This window comes from Helianthus annuus, chromosome 7, assembly GCF_002127325.2.
Source record: "Helianthus annuus cultivar XRQ/B chromosome 7, HanXRQr2.0-SUNRISE, whole genome shotgun sequence".
Classification (NCBI taxonomy): domain Eukaryota; kingdom Viridiplantae; phylum Streptophyta; class Magnoliopsida; order Asterales; family Asteraceae; genus Helianthus; species Helianthus annuus.
Window position 1 is genome coordinate 65,560,966 of NC_035439.2, and position 18,445 is coordinate 65,579,410.

The 18,445-nt window shown below is 36.7% G+C and overlaps 2 protein-coding genes across 3 annotated transcripts; one reads left to right on the plus strand and one right to left on the minus strand.

Annotated features, from left to right (window-relative positions):
- Positions 1-9,356: 9,356 nt before the first annotated feature.
- LOC118480140 (arp2/3 complex-activating protein rickA-like) lies at positions 9,357-10,740 on the plus strand. Its single transcript, XM_035974847.1, has 2 exons — positions 9,357-9,560; positions 9,913-10,740. Exons 1-2 carry the CDS (start codon positions 9,419-9,421, stop codon positions 10,611-10,613), a joined length of 843 nt encoding a protein of 280 aa, XP_035830740.1. The 5' UTR covers positions 9,357-9,418; the 3' UTR covers positions 10,614-10,740.
- A 1,477-nt stretch (positions 10,741-12,217) lies between these two features.
- Positions 12,218-16,712, minus strand: LOC110921101. 2 transcript variants are annotated; one of them, XM_035975550.1, is made up of 5 exons: positions 16,534-16,706; positions 15,651-15,766; positions 13,860-15,569; positions 13,718-13,788; positions 12,218-12,355 (listed from the first exon to the last, which is right to left on the minus strand). In XM_035975550.1, exons 2-5 carry the CDS (start codon positions 15,762-15,764, stop codon positions 12,337-12,339), a joined length of 1,914 nt encoding a protein of 637 aa, XP_035831443.1. In that variant the 5' UTR covers positions 15,765-15,766; positions 16,534-16,706; the 3' UTR covers positions 12,218-12,336. The 2 variants fall into 2 exon arrangements, with proteins under 2 accessions (XP_035831443.1, XP_022021062.1); XM_022165370.2 differs by lacking the exon at positions 12,218-12,355 and adding an exon at positions 12,579-12,981 and having other exon boundaries at positions 16,534-16,712.
- Positions 16,713-18,445: the final 1,733 nt, after the last annotated feature.

Consider the following 18,445-nt stretch of genomic DNA (forward strand, 5'->3'; position numbering starts at 1 on the left):
AGAATTACACCACCCACGACTTGGAGTTGGGTGCCGTTGTATTTACACTGAAGCTTTGGAGGCATTACCTGTATGGAACTAAGTGTGTGATCTATTCTGATCACAAGAGCCTTCAACATCTGTTTAATCAGAAGGATTTAAACATGAGACAGCGTTGATGGATGGAGACACTAAATGATTATGATTGTGAAATCCGATACCATCCAGGCAAGGCGAATGTAGTCGCTGATGCTTTGAGCAGGAAAGAAAGGGTTAAACCCATCAGAATCTATGCCAAGAGCATTGAATTGAAGAACGGTTTGAATGAAAGACTGTTAGCCGCTCAGAAGGAAGCAGTATTAGAAGCCAACTATCAGAATGAAAAGTTGGGAGTAACTGCTGAGCAGTTATCTTATGGCAAGGATGGAATACTAAGATTGAATGGACGAATATGGGTTCCAATTTATGGTGGACTACGAGATGTAATTCTTCAAGAAGCCCATAGCTCCAAATACTCAGTTCATCCTGGAAGCGACAAGATGTACCAGGATTTAAAGGCAAATTACTGGTGGATAGGTTTGAAGAAATCTATAGCCACTTATGTGGCCAAATGTTTGACGTGCGCGCAAGTTAAAGCTGAACACCAAAAGCCGTCAGGTTTGCTGCAACAGCCTGAACTTCCCACCTGGAAATGGGAAATGGTGACTATGGATTTTATCACCAAGTTACCAAAGACAAAGAGAGGAAATGATACTATATGGGTTATAGTGGATAGACTGACCAAGTCAGCCCACTTCCTACCTATTAAGGAAACACACAACTCAGACAAGCTAGCTCAGCTGTACGTGGATGAGATTGTATCTCTCCACGGAGTGCCAGTGTCTATCATCTCTGATAGGGATACGAGGTAAACATCGCTTTTTTGGAAAAGCTTTCAGCAATCCCTAGGCACTCGATTAAACTTCAGCACTGCGTATCATCCTCAGACGGATGGTCAAAGCGAGCGTACAATTCAAACACTGGAGGATATGTTAAGGGCTTGTGTTATTGACTTAGGTGGAAGTTGGGATGATCATCTTCCACTGATTGAATTTTCATATAATGATAGCTATCATTTAAGCATCCAAGCTGCACCTTTTGAAGCCTTATATGGAAGAAAGTGCAGGACGCCAGTTTGCTGGGCAGAAGTTGGAGATGTCCAACTAACAGGACCTGATATAGTCCTGGATACGACCGATAAGATTGTGCAGATACGAGATCGTCTCAAAACTGCCAGAGATAGGCAGAAAAGCTACGCAGATAAAAGGCGTAAACCTCTAAAGTTCGAGGTAGGTGACAAGGTTCTACTGAAGGTATCACCCTGGAAAGGGGTGATGCGTTTTGGCAAGAAAGGCAAGTTAAGCCCAAGATACATAGGACCATTCGAGATCATCGAATGTGTCGGAACAGTGGCTTACAAGTTAAACCTGCCTGAAGAGCTCAGTGGTATTCATAATGTGTTCCACATCTGCAATCTAAAGAAATGTCTAGCTGATAAGTCACTAGTCATGCCACATACGGATGTGCATATTGATGAGAGCTTAAAGTTTGTTGAAAAACCTTTGTTGATTGAGGATCGACAGGTTAAGAAGCTTCGGAGGAAGCATGTACCGACTGTTAAAGTTAAATTAGATGCCCGTAGAGGTCCAGAGTACACGTGGGAGGTAGAGTCCACAATGAAAGAGAAGTACCCTCATTTATTTCAGTAAATCTCGAGGTCGAGATTTCTTTTAAGGGGGTGAGGATGTAACACCTCGTAAATTCATGTCCAATATAACATCGACACGTGGCATGGACTTTGAACGTGTAAAGAATTATTTTAGAGGGACTAAAGTTGACAAACAAAGAAAGTATGTGTTCAAAGTGTCAACATTTGATAATTATACCTTTCAATAACCCTACACAATGTTTATATCCTTAAACGAATGAATTATGAATCATATGAAGCCGTTTGTGGAAGAAAGTGAAAGTTTACAAACCGCAAGGGTTAAATGTGTCAACATATTTAATTTATACCTCTGAGTGACCATTTAGCAAACCCGAAGCTTTGTAACAATTAATTATGCTCACTAGAATAAGTGATAAAAATTTCACAAGGTTTCGATAACGTATGAGAAAGATACGCTAACATTCGTAAGTGAGGGGTTAAAAGCGTCAACGTTGAAATTTAGGACTTTTAGGGTGATCGTAAAACTAAACGGGGACTTAAAGAAGTTGGTTTATGACTTAGAGTCCTTAAAGGTCAAGTTTAGGGGTCAAAAGTGCAATAAAACAAGTTAAAATCAAGTTTAGGAGGACCAGGGACCAAATGTGCAATTGCTGAAACTGTGTACTCGGAACCCAGCATCCATACCGGCCGCGTAAGACCTCCCAGGTCTCTTACGCGGGCCGCCTAAAACCTGCCAGTGTCCAAAAACATGGCAGATGCCTGTTACAGCAGGTTAAACCGACTTATATGCATGGTATTCGATCCCAGTGGCTGCACCAGTGGTATTTCATGCATAGGGGGCACTTGGACTCATCTGGGATCAATCCTAGATTTATGTGGAGCAATCTTGTGAGGTTTTAAATGCTATATAAAGAGTTCCAAGTTGCAACATTTTTGCATTCATTTGAAAATCATTCAAACTGAATTTCTGGAGCTCTCTGGACCTCAAGCAAGATTCACTAAGCTCCTAAATTGTGCTAAGTACTTAAGTAAGCATCCTTAACCTCTCTAATTCGTGTTTTATTAGTTTAATGACCTAAAGTCAAAACCGTCGTAATTAAGGTTTGACTTAGTGATTAGTCACTAATGGTCCAGTCATTTCTCGAATTGAAAGTAGCTATGAGTTGGTAATTATGTGGGTAATAAACCCTTAAAAGGGCACCCTCTGATTTCCATTCTAACTAGGTCAATTGTCGGGTCAAACTTAATTGTAAAAAGTCAACAGAAAGCTAATTTTCAAATAAACACATAATTAACAATGTAGAAGCCATGAAACCTGTTTTATCACTCATATAACTTGGTAATTAATGTAAGAACATGTCTAAGCATGTTCAACCCGCCAATTTTGAGTTTAGGCTCGGTTCGGAACCGAAAGTTGCAAAAGTAGACTTTTGCTTTGACTTTCAGTTCTGAACCGATTTAGCTTAGTTTAGACATGCCTTAAAGTTCCATTAGGACCAGGTTATATGTTAGTCTAACCCTCTGTGATTATACAACTTGGTTCCTAATTTATCCGTTTCATTTGCATGTTTCCGTTATATTCCTAAAGGTTGACCATTATTCCCTTTTTACCTTAAAATGAGATTTTTGAAAATGTCAGAGGACAAAAACCTTTATTACTGATTTATAAACTCACCCTAAAAAGTTGACATCAGATTGAGGTCTAGATTAGGAGTTATGCTCAATAGCGTAAATTGAAAGCTTTTTATTAATTAAACGGCATTATTAGCATATAGCCTATCCAAACCCAATTTTTTACACCAATCTTTTTACCCACTGTGTAATATAATATTTTGGGATTTTTGAAGATTTTTATTTATTTTTAAGCTGAGCATAACATAGGGTTCTTGCTTTAATTCGGTAATTGTCGGTTATACCCTTTTTACTAATAAAATGAGTTTTACATAACATTTTGATACCAAACTTTTTGCTGCTGATTTTATATGATAAATAAAATATTTTAAGCCTTCTGGAATGATAAAAATATCAGATATTCTTATATAACCCGAAAATCGCTTAAAAGGGACTTTTTACGCGTTTAAAACGCATAGTATGAGTTAAAACTATTTTAAACATATAAGATTTAATACCTACTGATGTTTTTAGTAAATTTTTATACTTTAACAATAAGCAAAAGTTTTAAACTCAGATTTCCAGATTTGACCTTTAAAGCTTATGTGAAATTACCAAAATGCCCCTTCGGTGCATAGTTTGGTTATAAATGATTAATTTCACATATATGCAATACCCGACTGATATAACTTATTAAATTAAGTATTTTTACTGATCACATCAGACCTGAACCTCAGATTAATACTTAATCCCTTTTATAACCTTTAAAATGACCAAAATACCCCTACGGGGCTTAATTTGAGTTTAAATTCGTTTTGGGCATAATGGGAGGTATCTTACTGATATCACAACATATTTAAGGCATATTAACTTAGAAAACCTGTATATGACTCTTATGGTTACCCGTTATGCATTTTCGCGTTCGGTACGGTTTATGTAACTAGTTTGCATAAATTGACCGAAACGGGTCAAACCTTATCATTTTTATCTCAAAATCCAGAATGTGTTTAGTTTACCCATATTATACAAGTCTTTAAACTTGTGGGGTCTAAACCACATTCTAATTCGGTCTTCGCTTAATCTTGTGTTTTGAACCGTATATCTTTCTTTAGAACTAACCGGTCCACGCTTAGACTTAATTAAGACCCGTTAGGAATCTAATAGGTTATTAAAACCTTCGTTCCAGATTTAGGAGCCCAGTAAAAGATATCTGCATTTGCCAATTGTATACGGCTGGGATAAATTGAATAATTTGCTCAGGTAAATACTTTTAACTTATTTTCCCTTATACGGGCTTGGGGTACGGTATATAAAATACCGCTTGGTCGGGTATTGAATTTTCAATCGTATGAAGGTTAATTTATTGAGATAACCCATTTAATCTGTTTTGTTTATTTTAAGCCTTTGGGGGGTTAATGACCATGTCCTGGATATCCTCGGCTCATTCATTGAAATGGCCACGACTTAAGCACGGGATGTAGGCATACACCTGCTAGTGCGTATGTAAAAATAATATACTCGCATGTTCAAGCATAACTCGCCACGGGATATATTATATGGTGTGTCTATTAATCTTTAACTCGGTTTTCAGCCCGGGCTACTGAACGTATAATAAAGATGTAATTCTTTTACAAGATTATTTTTAAATAATTATCCCAAGTTATAAAAGATATTTTGTGCCTTGTGCATTCAAATCAATTTTCTTAAACATTTTCAAAATGAGTCGGTTAATTGTATTTACCAGTGAAAACTGACGTATTTTCCCAAAAAGGTTAAGTGCCGGTATTAATCAAAATAGGCTTGCTTCTCCTAGCATCAATAAAGAGTCTTGCAAGCTTAGATGTTAAGAATCTGTTGAACAATGTTCCTTTTATCTTTGATCCGCCTGTGGATCTTTTACAACCATTTTTGTAATACTTGATATTACTTTTCTTCGGTTTGTAATGTTATTTTCTTTTGCTTCCGCTGTGTATTAAACTGTGATAATTTGTCTATGATGATATCAACTACGTCACGATACTCCCCACCGGGCCCACCGGTAATACGTGGAAATATCGGGGTGTGACACTTGATTTCATTATAGTATTTTATGTGAAGCCCCAGTAAGTGATTACGTAATTAATGGTTGACTATGTATTATTACGTGACTACATGATTTTAAATACTCATTTCGTGATTACGTGATTTCATTATAATATTTATTTGAAACCCTACTGAGTGATTACGTAAAAACAAAACACGTAATACATAATATTTCATATGGAATACCTAATATTTCAAGTATAATCACGTATTAAGGATAAATTATATACAAAATATTAGTCAAACCAACCTATAATAACAACACAATGTTCTATATTAGAGATTTAACCATGTAATAAAACATAAATAACCAAGTTCTTATTATGGAATGTGTAATCACGTAATAAGCATAATTGTATTAACATTAATTATAACAAATCATATTGAATTTGTAATCACATAATGAATTTACATTGAATGCGTAATGATTTATGTTGAATGTGTAATCACGTAAAGGGTATCAAAAAAATCACATTGTCATGTACCTGGTATTCAAAATCATGTAATGAGTACCGAGTATTCAAAATCACGTAATGGGTACTGGTTATTCAAAATCACGTAATCACGTAATGGGTATTTAAAGTCCTGTAAATTATTTTTAAGAACACTATAGCAATAGGCCGCTCGAATTAAAGAGAATGAAATGCTCGTTGTTAATATGATGTAATTTTTTTTTAAATATTAACGTATGAAAAAGTTATAGCCATTTGAAAATCAATAAGGAAACTAGTTGAAGGATAAAAGACCATCATACCTTTCCCTCCTTAAATTGAGCAAAACAAATGTGTGGTCATGCTTCTCTCATACACTTCATACAAAATTCCTCTCGTGTACATGATCTTTTATCATTGTATAGCTATGTTAATGAGAGTGGCATTATATTTATATCCTAAATTAGAATGAATCGAGCATGTTTCATCAAGTTGTGTGACATGCTTAAAGAATTTGGAGGGTTAAAATCAAGTAGGAATATGGATATTGATGAACAAGTAGTCGTCTGTCTTCACGTTATCGCTCAAAATGTTAAGAATCGAGCAGTCGTATGTCGTTTTCATCGTTTAGGAGAAACAATTAATAGATGTGTTTCTCGAGTTTGCAATGCGGTTATTAGATTGCATTCACATTTGCTTAAGAGACTCGAACCTGTTCCCGAGAACTCTACTGATCAAAGGTGGAAATGGTTCAAGGTATTATGTTATAAGTATGTTAGGAATTAAAAACGTATAGTAACATTTTTTTCCATATTTTTTGGTTTTAGAATTGTTTAGGAGCTTTAGATGGAATATACATAAAGTGCTTGAGACCCAGTGAAGAGAAATGACGTGATGCAAGTGTGTACGGATTTTCACTATATTTTAGTACGTTTTACTCTTCTATCAAGCTTTAAATTTATAAAACACGATATAAAACTATCACTCTCTACAACATGCTAGGGCAAGTGCACCCATCGTTGGCGTAATATAGTAATGGTAAGATACCGAGGTCGTTCAAGGACACACGTGCTTGAAATACCAGAATATCGTCGACGTCTAATCTAACCAAATTTTGAAAAAAAAAAGATTTTTAATTAAGTAAAATGAAGAAACTAAATAAATAAATAAATAAAGAACAGATAGACAAGATAGAATCACTTGGTTCCAACTTGTCATTTATGTATCCTTTGATGATTTTCGCACTTTAAGTTTTTTAACAGATTATCTTAGTTATAGTGGCATGTCCCTCTTTTGGAGGCAACACTACTCTCAGCCATATTGGTCTGAGTCAGCAGAGATACAGTCCTGCAAGGCCGGTTTAATGTTTTAATAATAGTTTATTTATAAGAGATTCAAGCCGTTCTTACTTTCCCCGATTTGATGCTATCTGCCTCAAAGGAAGTCCTAATAAGCTTGAATCAAGTCCTCGCAGGAGCTATACATTGAACGAGGCAAGAACTTTACCCATACCACCCTTCTAACCCCTTTCCAGGAAGTTAACGCCCTTTATATATAGACTGTAAAGTCACAAATGAGTGAATCAACAAAACATGAAGAGATGATATAATAAATTTCACTTTCAATATAAAAAAATTAGTTATTAAAGTCATACATAAATGATTTTGTCTTCACCAAGTGATGTAAGAGATAAATGATTTTGTCTTCACCAAGTGATGTAAGAGATTAGCCAGGCATGACCTTTGTTTGAAAATAGCTTTTACTATCAATCTTGGATCCCGAGACTACCACACACACTCTAAGGATGGATGATGAATGAATGTGGTGGATGATGCATTTGAATATGATATGTAAGTTATTTGTTATATTTTCCTTTGTTACAGTTATTAAATAGTAAAAAGTTTTATAATTTGAGCATATTTTGTTTTTCTCTTATAACTTATAAGATATGATATTTTATAAAAAAAAAAATGAAGTATCTCCTCACAATGTGACTCTTTTCATCTACGTGTCGATATATAATTTTTTTTATTCTAGTTGTGAATAGTAATCTACAAGTAATCAAATCACAAACGTATATGTTATCAAAGCTGAAGAATCAAAATATTTTTTTTTGTATCTTAACATATAGCAAGTGCCGGTAAAGCACCAGTGTCGTTACGAACTGAACCAATTACGACCGAACAATATTGGTACCGATATGGTACTATCGGAACCGTTACCGATATTCGCTTTTATAGTTTTTGGTCAATGTAAAACACGTGCCGATATCATTTTAACCTTATCACGACTTTGTATTTTGGGTTTTCTATTTCAATATTTATACCAAGTGCCGGTATCGAATCGATGCCCTAATGAACCGAACCTACGCCAACCTAATTCCCGTCCCTAACGAGCCGGGAATTCTATTTGTTATTCGGAATTAGCATTGTTGTAGGATTAGAGTTGGGTTACAAGTTATTATTGGGTATAAGGTTATTATATATAGTTTGTGATTTTTGCTCTTAATAAAAAGAAAGAGTCGTGGGGAGTTACCCACAAAATATCGATGTGCATATCGTTTGTTTCTTGTGATCGATTGAAGGGCAAGTGCCAACAAGGAGGTGTCGGCATGCCCAACACCGATTTCCTTGATTTTGAAAATATTTTCAACATAATAAATATGATAAAAAAAATTCTTGGCTAAAAAAGTTTTCCAACAAGTCTAAAATTGTAACTTATTATTCCCCACAGGCTCAACATGAAAGGTTTTTATATTCCTTCACCATTTTTTTTAGTTAATGGCCCGGATGGTCTCTGTGGTTTCACATTTTTTCACGTTTAGTCCTCACCTTTTGGAAATAGCATGTATACTCCCTATGGTTTGTCATTTTGTTACTCGGATAGTCCCCTGACATTTACTCAGGAGATTATCCGAGTAACAAAATGACAAACCATAGGGAGCATACCTGCTATTTCCAAACTAACTGACATCTACTCAGGGACTATCCGAGTAACAAAATAACAAACCATAGGGAGCATACCTGCTATTTTCAAAAGATAGGGACTAAACGTGAAAAAATGTGAAACCACATTGACCATCCGGGCAATTAACTCTTTTTTTTCTTACGTCTAATCATCAACCATCCACGTGTTTTAACTCCCCCTGAATTATATATTTATTCAACCCCTTCTTCAAGATTTCCACTAAATTTTGTAGTGTGAATTGCAATTGAACAATTTGTAAGATTGGCACAAATGTTGATTCTTTATGCATTGCAATAAACAATGAAAAAATCATGTACGTACGTACGTGTTTACCTAACAAACGGATTGCTTCGTGAATAACAATTCTACTAGTTATGTGAGTTGGGTCAAGTAAACTTTAGGGCATGTAAACCAAGAAGCAATTAATTGAACTCCCAAACAAGAATACATACCCCCTACATAAAGCAAACATTTTGGAATACCTTCATCCACAAGCAAACATAAACCCTAACCATCAAAATATCTTTCTTGCATCAACTAACACCATATATATACATGCATGCATGGCACACATATACACAACCCAATTCCCTTCTGTCTTTCAAGACCACATCAAACTTAATTGACATACTAGAAGAATATGGCAATGAGAGGAAGGGGTGGTAGGGTTAATCCCAACCGTCCACCGAGGTTGATCACCGGTCGTGTGTATGAAGATTTCAAACCCATGTCTGAATGGAGACAGGAAGATGGTTACGACACTCTTCTTCTATATCTCCCTGGTAAACTCATCAACTTTATTTTATCTTTTAAGATGGATTGCATTATATTTTTTAAAGTTTCACTTAATAGAAAATTTCAAACGGCAAAATTCCTTGGAAACGAACATGAAACTTCGTTTAGCGACACTTTTCCGAAAAAATGATTTCGTGGGATAATTTGTCCGGGATTTTTAGTTTTTTCGGTACAGGGTATAGTGTCGCTAAATTAGGGTTTTTTTACCGTGTTGGAATTCTGTCGAAGATGTATGGGACATTCCGACACTTTTTAATTTTTTGTCCTGCCGTATTCGTAGTGCTAGGAAATTTCATAGTTTTCTAGTAAGAGTGTTTGACCGAATTTGCAATATTGAAGGTTTTCAAAAAGAATACATTAAGGTGACGACTGAAGATGTGAATATCGTTAGAGTACGTGGAGAACGTTTGATTGTGGATAACAAGTGGAGTCGGTTTCAGGAAGATTATCGAGTTCCTGAAAACTGTGAAATGAGAGGTATTCGTGCAAAATTTGATGGCGGGATACTAACAATTACAATGCCTAGGAGGGCCACCACCACACCACCTCCACCGCCACCACCACCACCACCGCCGCCACCACCACCACCGCCGCCACCGCCGCCACCACCGCCACCGCCGCCGCCACCACCGCCGCCACCACCACCACCGCCACCACCGCCGGCGCCACCAACCACCCTACTTCCACCTAAAACAAATGAGCAACCATTTAGAAGAACAAAGCAAGAAGAGATGCTACCCAAACTCAAAGAAGAACCAAAAGAAAAGAAACCTCAAACTAGTCCTTACACTTTGCCACCACAACCAAAGCCATATAGACCAACCAAACAACCCGCCCCAGAAGCGAAGGAACAGAATGTTGTTGGAGAACTAGACAAAGGAAAAGAAGCATTGGTTGATCATGGAGAGGATAACAAGAGGAGTTGGATGATGAATGAAGATAGGAAGGCGCTGGTGAATGCGGGTGTGAGTGTTATGGTCCTTGTTGCACTTGGTGTTCATGTGTCCTACACCATTGGCCTCCTTACCAAAGGGAAATGATTTGTATATCTATATGCTTGTTGTAATCTTCTGAATTTGGTCCCCATACTTGTAAACTATATATATGTATAAAAGTCTTATGCTTCCATTACATTATAAAACATTTACAACATATAAAATTAAGATATATGATCAAACACTTTGAAAATCTCTTGTGCATGGTGTATTGATGTGCCACTTTCATTAGTTCAAAAACAAACTAAACACTAACTTGTTATCAAAACATAAAGTAGGGTGATTTCAGAACAAGGGATAAGACAATTAGTTTCAAAGACCGATTTTCCGTCATGCATGTTGCAAAAACACATTTAGAGAACCATAAATGAAACTAGAGATTGTAGTAAACTGGTACTTATCAAGAGAAATTAGAAGCTAGATTGCTCATTTATAGGTTAAGATTTGAATGAAACTTTCAACACTTCTTCAATATCAAATTTGGAGCTTCCAAAACACACATCCTCCTTTCTAAGTTACGTACCAAATAATAGAGAGGGGGGTATTTGTAAATGTAATACAGTGCGAGGGTTGTAACGGTAAACTAATACCAAGGGTTCATTTAAGTACACAAACCAGATGGCAGAAAGGGGTATCGATGAATTAAATTGGGTTTTACCCTTCGTATTCTCTTTAAGTGTTCTTCTTCTCTTCATCGACCATTAAGCTTGATGACCATTTTCACACGTATCAGCAAACCTCCCCCACCCCCAACCATATATCCGGCTTTTTAAACTTAAGTTTAAGGTTATCTGTAGTGGGGCAGTATGAGGCTGGATTTTTGCCCCATAGCACCGTATAGCGCCGGTAACACGACGACGGAGGGCATTTTGGGCCACAAAAAGAGAACCAGCGCCATCAGCATAGCGGCGTGATGGTTGTTTAAAGTTTTTGGTTTATACATGTTTGGTCCCGGCAAATCAGAGAAAAAGACAGAGGAGGCAGTATTGGTCCCTGCAAATCGGAGAAGAAGACCGAGAAGAAGACGGAATTTCAGCCGGAAAGTCAGCCGGAGAAGAAGACAGGAGGCGCCTATTTTATTTTTAAAGTTTTACACATTTGGTCCCTGCATTTCTCAAATATCTAAAATTGGTTTTCGACTTCTTTTTCTCTTATTTTTAACATTAAGGCCATGCGTAGTCATAACGCCCCTTTGTGGGCGTTATGCGACACGTGGCGCGCCACGTGTGCGGGTGGGCGTTATGGGGCGTTATGCATTTAAGCCCGTAGTCATAAAGCCCCCGCCTAATCATTACTCAATTATTAATTTCTAATTTTTTATAATTATTTTCTAAGTTTATAAAATTAAAATTCATTTCATTAAATTAAAAAAACATTACACTAAAATAAAAAAAAAAACATTACACTAAAAAAAAAAGTTGGACTAAAAAAATAAAAAACCTTACACTAATTAACTCAAAACACAAAATCAGTCCAAAGTCCATATAAAAACAAAACACAAACTAGCCCAAAGCCCATAAATAAAAAACCCTAAAATTCTTCCTCTTCCTTGTCTTCCTTCTTCTTCTTCTTCGATAGATATATGCAACACAAACACAAACACAAACACAAAAACAAAGCAGAAAAAGGAAAAAAAAAAAAAATTCAAACAAACCCACACATCACGCCGCTATAGATATCGCGCCACCCCCTCATTTTCGATTCATAGCGCCCCGCGTATTGGTGTGCCCGGCGTTTTGCCGGCGCCATGCTTGGGCATACCGCCCCACTACGCACTACCTAAAAATCTGGCAGTTTAGAAATTAATTAAAAAATTTGACAATTAATTAATTGAGTAATGATGAGGTAGGGCTTTATGACTACGGGCTCTAGTGACATAAAGCCCCATAAAGCCCCTGTGTGACGTGGCACGACACATGTTGCATAACGCCCACAAAGGGGCTTTATGACTACGGATGGCCTAATAATTAATACCAAGTTTATTCTCTATTTCAACTTACAGTTGCATCATTAAATAACAATACTTCTCATTTAACTAACAGGTTAATTTAAACACATATTATGTGATAGTAGTGGGTACACAATTTTCTTTCAAAATTACATATTTTGAGCAAAAATTTATACCATATACAAAACTTGATGAATGGCTGGCCATTCACAACCTTAAGTCTTCCCCATTACGGATCTCCATGCTTGCTTCTTCTTCTCCCGAATGCGTTTGAGTCGTTTTGCTAGTTTCCGTTCTCGGAATTTTCCCCGATCCTTTAACCAACCGACATAATCCTTGTCCTTCTGGCACTCTATAAAGTCAGCCAAATCATCAACATCATTTGTCACATTTCTGGTCTTGAGGTACACCTCCCCACTGCAAGTTTCTCTTGGTAATGATACTTCATTTGCAGCACAAGCATTGCTGGGTAACAAAACCAGTCATGTGTAGGTCAAAGATTTTGGTCCCCACATTCATTAACTTTTAAAATTTTCAATCAAGGTATTGTGCCCAGTTGGTCAGTCAAAAGATGATGACGCATTAGCTGGCGAGTTGCGTATAAGACTATAAGCTGGTTGTTAACAATTAGGGGTGTAAATGAGCCAAACGGCTCGTGAGCTACGGCTCTCGAATCAAGCCGAGCTTAAATGAGCTCAAGCCTAAAAATAAGCTTCTTTGATGAACAAGCCCAAATTGACTCGCGAACCTGGCGACCCTATTATTTATATAATATTATAGAAATAACTATATGTTATAAAAGTTACAGTAATAATATTTATTTATATTATTATTATTACATATAAAATTATGATGGAAATAACTATATAGTACTTATTACATTATATACAAAAGTTATAGTTAAAATATGCATATTATATATTATTAATGTATATAGATTAATTATTAGATAATAAACTAGCCGGGCCCGAGTTAAAAAAATTGAACAAGGCAAGCCCGTAAGTTAAATGAGCCTAGTCGAGACCAGGTTTGGCTCAGCTCATTTACACCCCTAGTTAACTTAAAAGATTACCTTAAACAGTGAATTTTACAACTTTAATTAATGATATATTTATTTTCTGACAGAGGAAGTTGGTTAATTAGGCCAAAGTTGGGTTCTACCTTTTTTATACATATTTACCTAGCTTTTATTGGATCATACCTCACAAATAGTGTCCGCGTCTTCTGAAATTTTGCAGCCACTCCAAGACTAGGATATCGGCATACGAAAGCCTGCACCATTTCAACAACAATTAGAACATTAAAATTTAAAACAGCCGTAACACACAAAACAAAAGATTCACCTCTTTGTAAACAGTAAGAGATCTTTCAATCAATAACGATCCAGGTTCAGCTTCGACTAACAACCTCAATGAGTCTACGCTACCCTCTTCAGAAACAAGCAGATTACACAAGCCCATTATCACCGATACGCAGCTCTTTACCAAAAACCCAAGCCCACTATCGAAACACAACGATAGCAACCCTAGAAAATGCAAAAGCATCAGCCGTGATTCCGTACGACTTGTCGGATTCCGTTCCATCAAACTGTGGGAAAACTTTTGAATTGGAAAACGTATATTGAATTCTTTGAAACAAGTAATGCTTCCGGCTATAATATCGTACACCTTGAGGTTTGAGATCCCTTTTAACGCTTGTATAAGTGAATTACTCATCAGCATTAATAAGGATGCTAGAAGACAGATATCTTGTAGACTAGTGTCACCATCATGAGGCAGTTTGATATCGTTAACGTCATCCGCGGCTCGTAAAATCATGCATTTTAAAAATGATAAAATCTCATCTCTGCATGTTGTGTCGATTATGCATACATTCTGCTGTACATAATCCATAGAGGACGATATAAGCTCAGACTCTCTCTCGAAAAACTCTCTTCTTAAATTCGAATTCCACAAGTTGTTCAATGCGGTTATCATCTGACTGAGCTTCTCACTTTTACCCGAATCAATACAAGATTCAAACAACGGCTGTGAACTTTTATTGACCAAACTGCCCCTAGCATCAGCTGTACAGCTCTCGGTTTTCAAATCAGACATGTGTTGTGTGTACAGTATAACCGAGCTTTCAAATATCGAAAGGTAGCAATCGATTAGCATAGGATCTGTTGTGCGAGTTTCATGATTTATGCCGACACTGATGACATCAGCAACCAATGAAACAATATGAGCCTGCAATAACTTGGGTGAAGAAGGCATAATGGGGTTTTGCAGTAACGTTTTGGCCGGGATGATTCCGAGTGCTGATGACGTGGAACTATTAGAATGGGCCCACGCAAACGTATTAAGAAATTGTTTAAGGGCCACCTCACCGGAGATTGAGAGTGAAAAATGAGAACATATCATCTCCATCATTAATCCAAAGTTACCACTATCAGCATTAACCTTAAATAAACATGTGTTAGGAGAATAGGAATCGATTTTCTGCAGATACTTCCTCAACTGACCATGTACCAAAAGCTCGTCTATGATCACCTCAAGTAGTGCTGTGATAGAAGGAATGCAGGTATCGAAGAGCTCTAACGATGATAAGGATGCCACCTCAGCAAAGTAGTCAGAGGCAATTTCACCACTATGCATGCATTGACAAGAAAACGTCCTTTCAAAATCGGCTTTTTCTGCTACGTCAAGTAAAGTCAACTTTTTGAATACTAAAAGAAGAAATCTTCCACTTTCCAAAAGATGTTGTTGGTCCACACAAATGGTCAATGTTACCATGCAACATCTTATTAATAGATTTAACTCTTCCAATTCAAGAGATCGAGTGGCGGAGACATGATGTTTTGTAGAGTGCAAATGCTTCAACCGTTTACGAAGATTTTGAAAGAGTACGCGGGAGAGTGTGTATACATCTCTTAAACTCACGCTGATTTCACCATTGTTGGTTTCAATGACTAATCCGTTAAACTCAGCTCCTTTGCTTGTATAAATTTGTTTCCTTGAAGATAACTCAATGAGTAAATAATATGAACTTTTCAAGAGTTGTGTCTTGATATCCTGATTACACAAGAAACAAAAAATAATAGTTATACTGGAAACAGCTTAAACATAGGGTATGTATGCATAACAAAATCATACCACAGGAGATTCAAGGGCGGAGATTAGGTTTTTGAAAATGTTGGGCTTCAGTGGACTGTCTGCGGTGTTGTTATGAGGTTTGTCGAGATTGCATTTACTCCTTGTAAGAACCATTTCTGATGCATAAATACACGTCTATTTTAGAGACTTCACACCAAACACCAAACACTTGAAAAGAGGCATCAAGCCGATTAAGTGATCAAAATTTGCAATATCTTGCGTATTCAACCTACTGTATTTGTCACTTTGTTGCAAATCAAACATCCCCAAGGCTTTAACACTACCAGTTATAGCAGTTAATTACTTTACACTTCCTAAAGGTCACTTAACTTATTAATCTGTACATAAGATTGCAGTACTGTGCTAAATAATAATATCTCTTGATCTTGCATTTGTGCTAACACCTTACGGGCACTACTAATGATAAACACTTTTCAGCAAAAATTGTAACAATTAGTTGAAAAAGAACAAAATTTTAACCAAAAAGAAAGAAACCCAGAATACATCCTTAATGAATTCGTCAAGTATACATTAAATCTCATCAATTACAAGTTACAACCCAACAAAAAAGTTACATGACCTTATGTTTGCTGTGAGCAATTAAAAGTTAAAACAAGTATTCGATGTTCAGAACTCAGATCGATACTTCTTCAAGAAACCTGACAAGTATCAATCTTGCTTTCTAACATCATTAAAAAAAAACGCAGTGTCGTCAATAGTGAAGAACAATGCGGGCTGTTTCTTTCCTTGCCCCATTCTCTCTTTCTTAACCCAGTCAAAGATTTAGAAATTTCAAAAGTAAAAGCAGAAAACAAATTGAGCATTTGCCATTGCACGATAAAATCGGAGAACAAATTGGTTAGGGCAAAAAGAGATAGATTACCTTCACTATTTCAGAACCGATCATACGAATAGTGATGATTTTATACAGCGTCGATGAACCAAAATTAGAGTTCCACCTGACCTAAATTTGTTTATGAGTCGCACCCTCTTCAGTTTTCAACTTTCAAGCAGTTGCATTGGGCTACTAAATTCATTCACTTTCAATTATGGGTCGGCCCCTCTATCCAAACTAAATTTAAAATATTCATAATGAATTGTGTGTGTATGTCTTTTTAGGACATGTGTAGGCGTTATGCGACACGTGTCGTGCCACGTCAGCAAGAGGTTTTATAGGGCGTTATGCAATTTGAGGCCGTAGTCATAAAGCCCCTACCCATCATTACCTATTTAATAATTTTAAGTTTTATTAATTAATATAAAAAACTCTTCTATTTTTTGATTGGCCAAATGATTAACCAAACAAAAGGTAACGCCGCGAAAAATCTGGCGCCCTCCTCCAAGTTTTGAAACATAGCGCCCAGGGGGGTGGTGTGCCCGGCGCCATAGCGGCGCTATGGTGGGCTATACCGCCCCACTACGTTCAACTTTAGTGACCAAAACTATAGTTAGGTAAGCACGCGATGAGCAGCGATTTTTTAGCGTGATGCGGCGGTGATACAACATCGATAATGATAAGAGAAGGTAAAAAATGAAGGTTAATAAAAAGGTAAAAAAATATTGCTAATAAATTAAAAGAAAGGAAAAAAGGTAAAAGAAAAAAAGATATGTAAAAAAGGTATAAAAAAGAATAACACAAGTTGGAATCCACCCATATTCGATATATGCATTTTAGCATTAGGTCACTATTAAAACTTCTTTGGTTTAATAGAGAGTATATAAAATCTATATCTATCTATACTTTCTATAAATGGAGAAATTCAAGTGACATAAGAAAAGCTGATGTGTCAGCTAGAGAGCATGTCCAACAATGTTTTTCTTATGTCATCCGCGATGAGGTGGCAGCGATAGAGGAAGCATAGTTTTTTGTTTTTTTTTTTTGAACGGCCAACGAATCCTCCAAATGGGCTACTGGCGAAATTCACCACATCGGGATACACTCGCCTTCCGAACCGGGGAAAACCCTCACCTAGGGCCGAAGCCCGTGAACACTCGCCCGAAGGCACGACAGTGCGATGAGGTAAAACCCGCTCAGTTCAAGGATCGAACTAGCGATCGCCGCCTACTCGCCTAGTCTCCCATCATCACCAGGTGCCGCAGAAACTAAATGCTAGGGGCAGGAATTGAACTTGGGTCATTTGGAACACAAGGTCTCTCCCTTACCACTCCACCACTAGCTCATTGGCGATAGAGGAAGCATAGTGACATCATAATTTAAAGATCTGCCATCCAAACCACTGCCCCAACTTTTAATTTCAAAGGTCTGGCTCACATCCAATTATGAAACCGCTGATGTTTATTGAAATTTCAAACGACTGATGCTCATTAAAATGGGAGGGTAATTTGAAATTTAAAACTTCATACGGATATGTAATTCGCATTTAATGTCATCCGAGCTTCAATTTTTCTCTCTCTCTCTCAAATATAAATTCAAACCCAAATCCAAAGTCGGTCATAATTTCAAAAACCCATTTCAATCTCTCTGTCTACTCTCTCTCAACTCTCTATTTCTAAAACTGTAGATACAGAGAAGAGGATGAAGACGACAGAGGCGTTGCATTTATCATCGATTTGAATGGTAGTTTAAAAATAGATATTTTTTGATTTTTTCTTTTTATCACAAGCTGAAGGTTTGTATGCTAAATGTTCTTCAGGTAGATCTTGCTGGATTTGTATCGATTTGAATATTATGCAGACGAACGGTAGTTTAAAATTATGATATTTTTTGATTTTTTTCTTTTCATCATGAACTGAAAGTTTGGATGCTAAATGTTCTTCAGGTAGATCTTACTGGA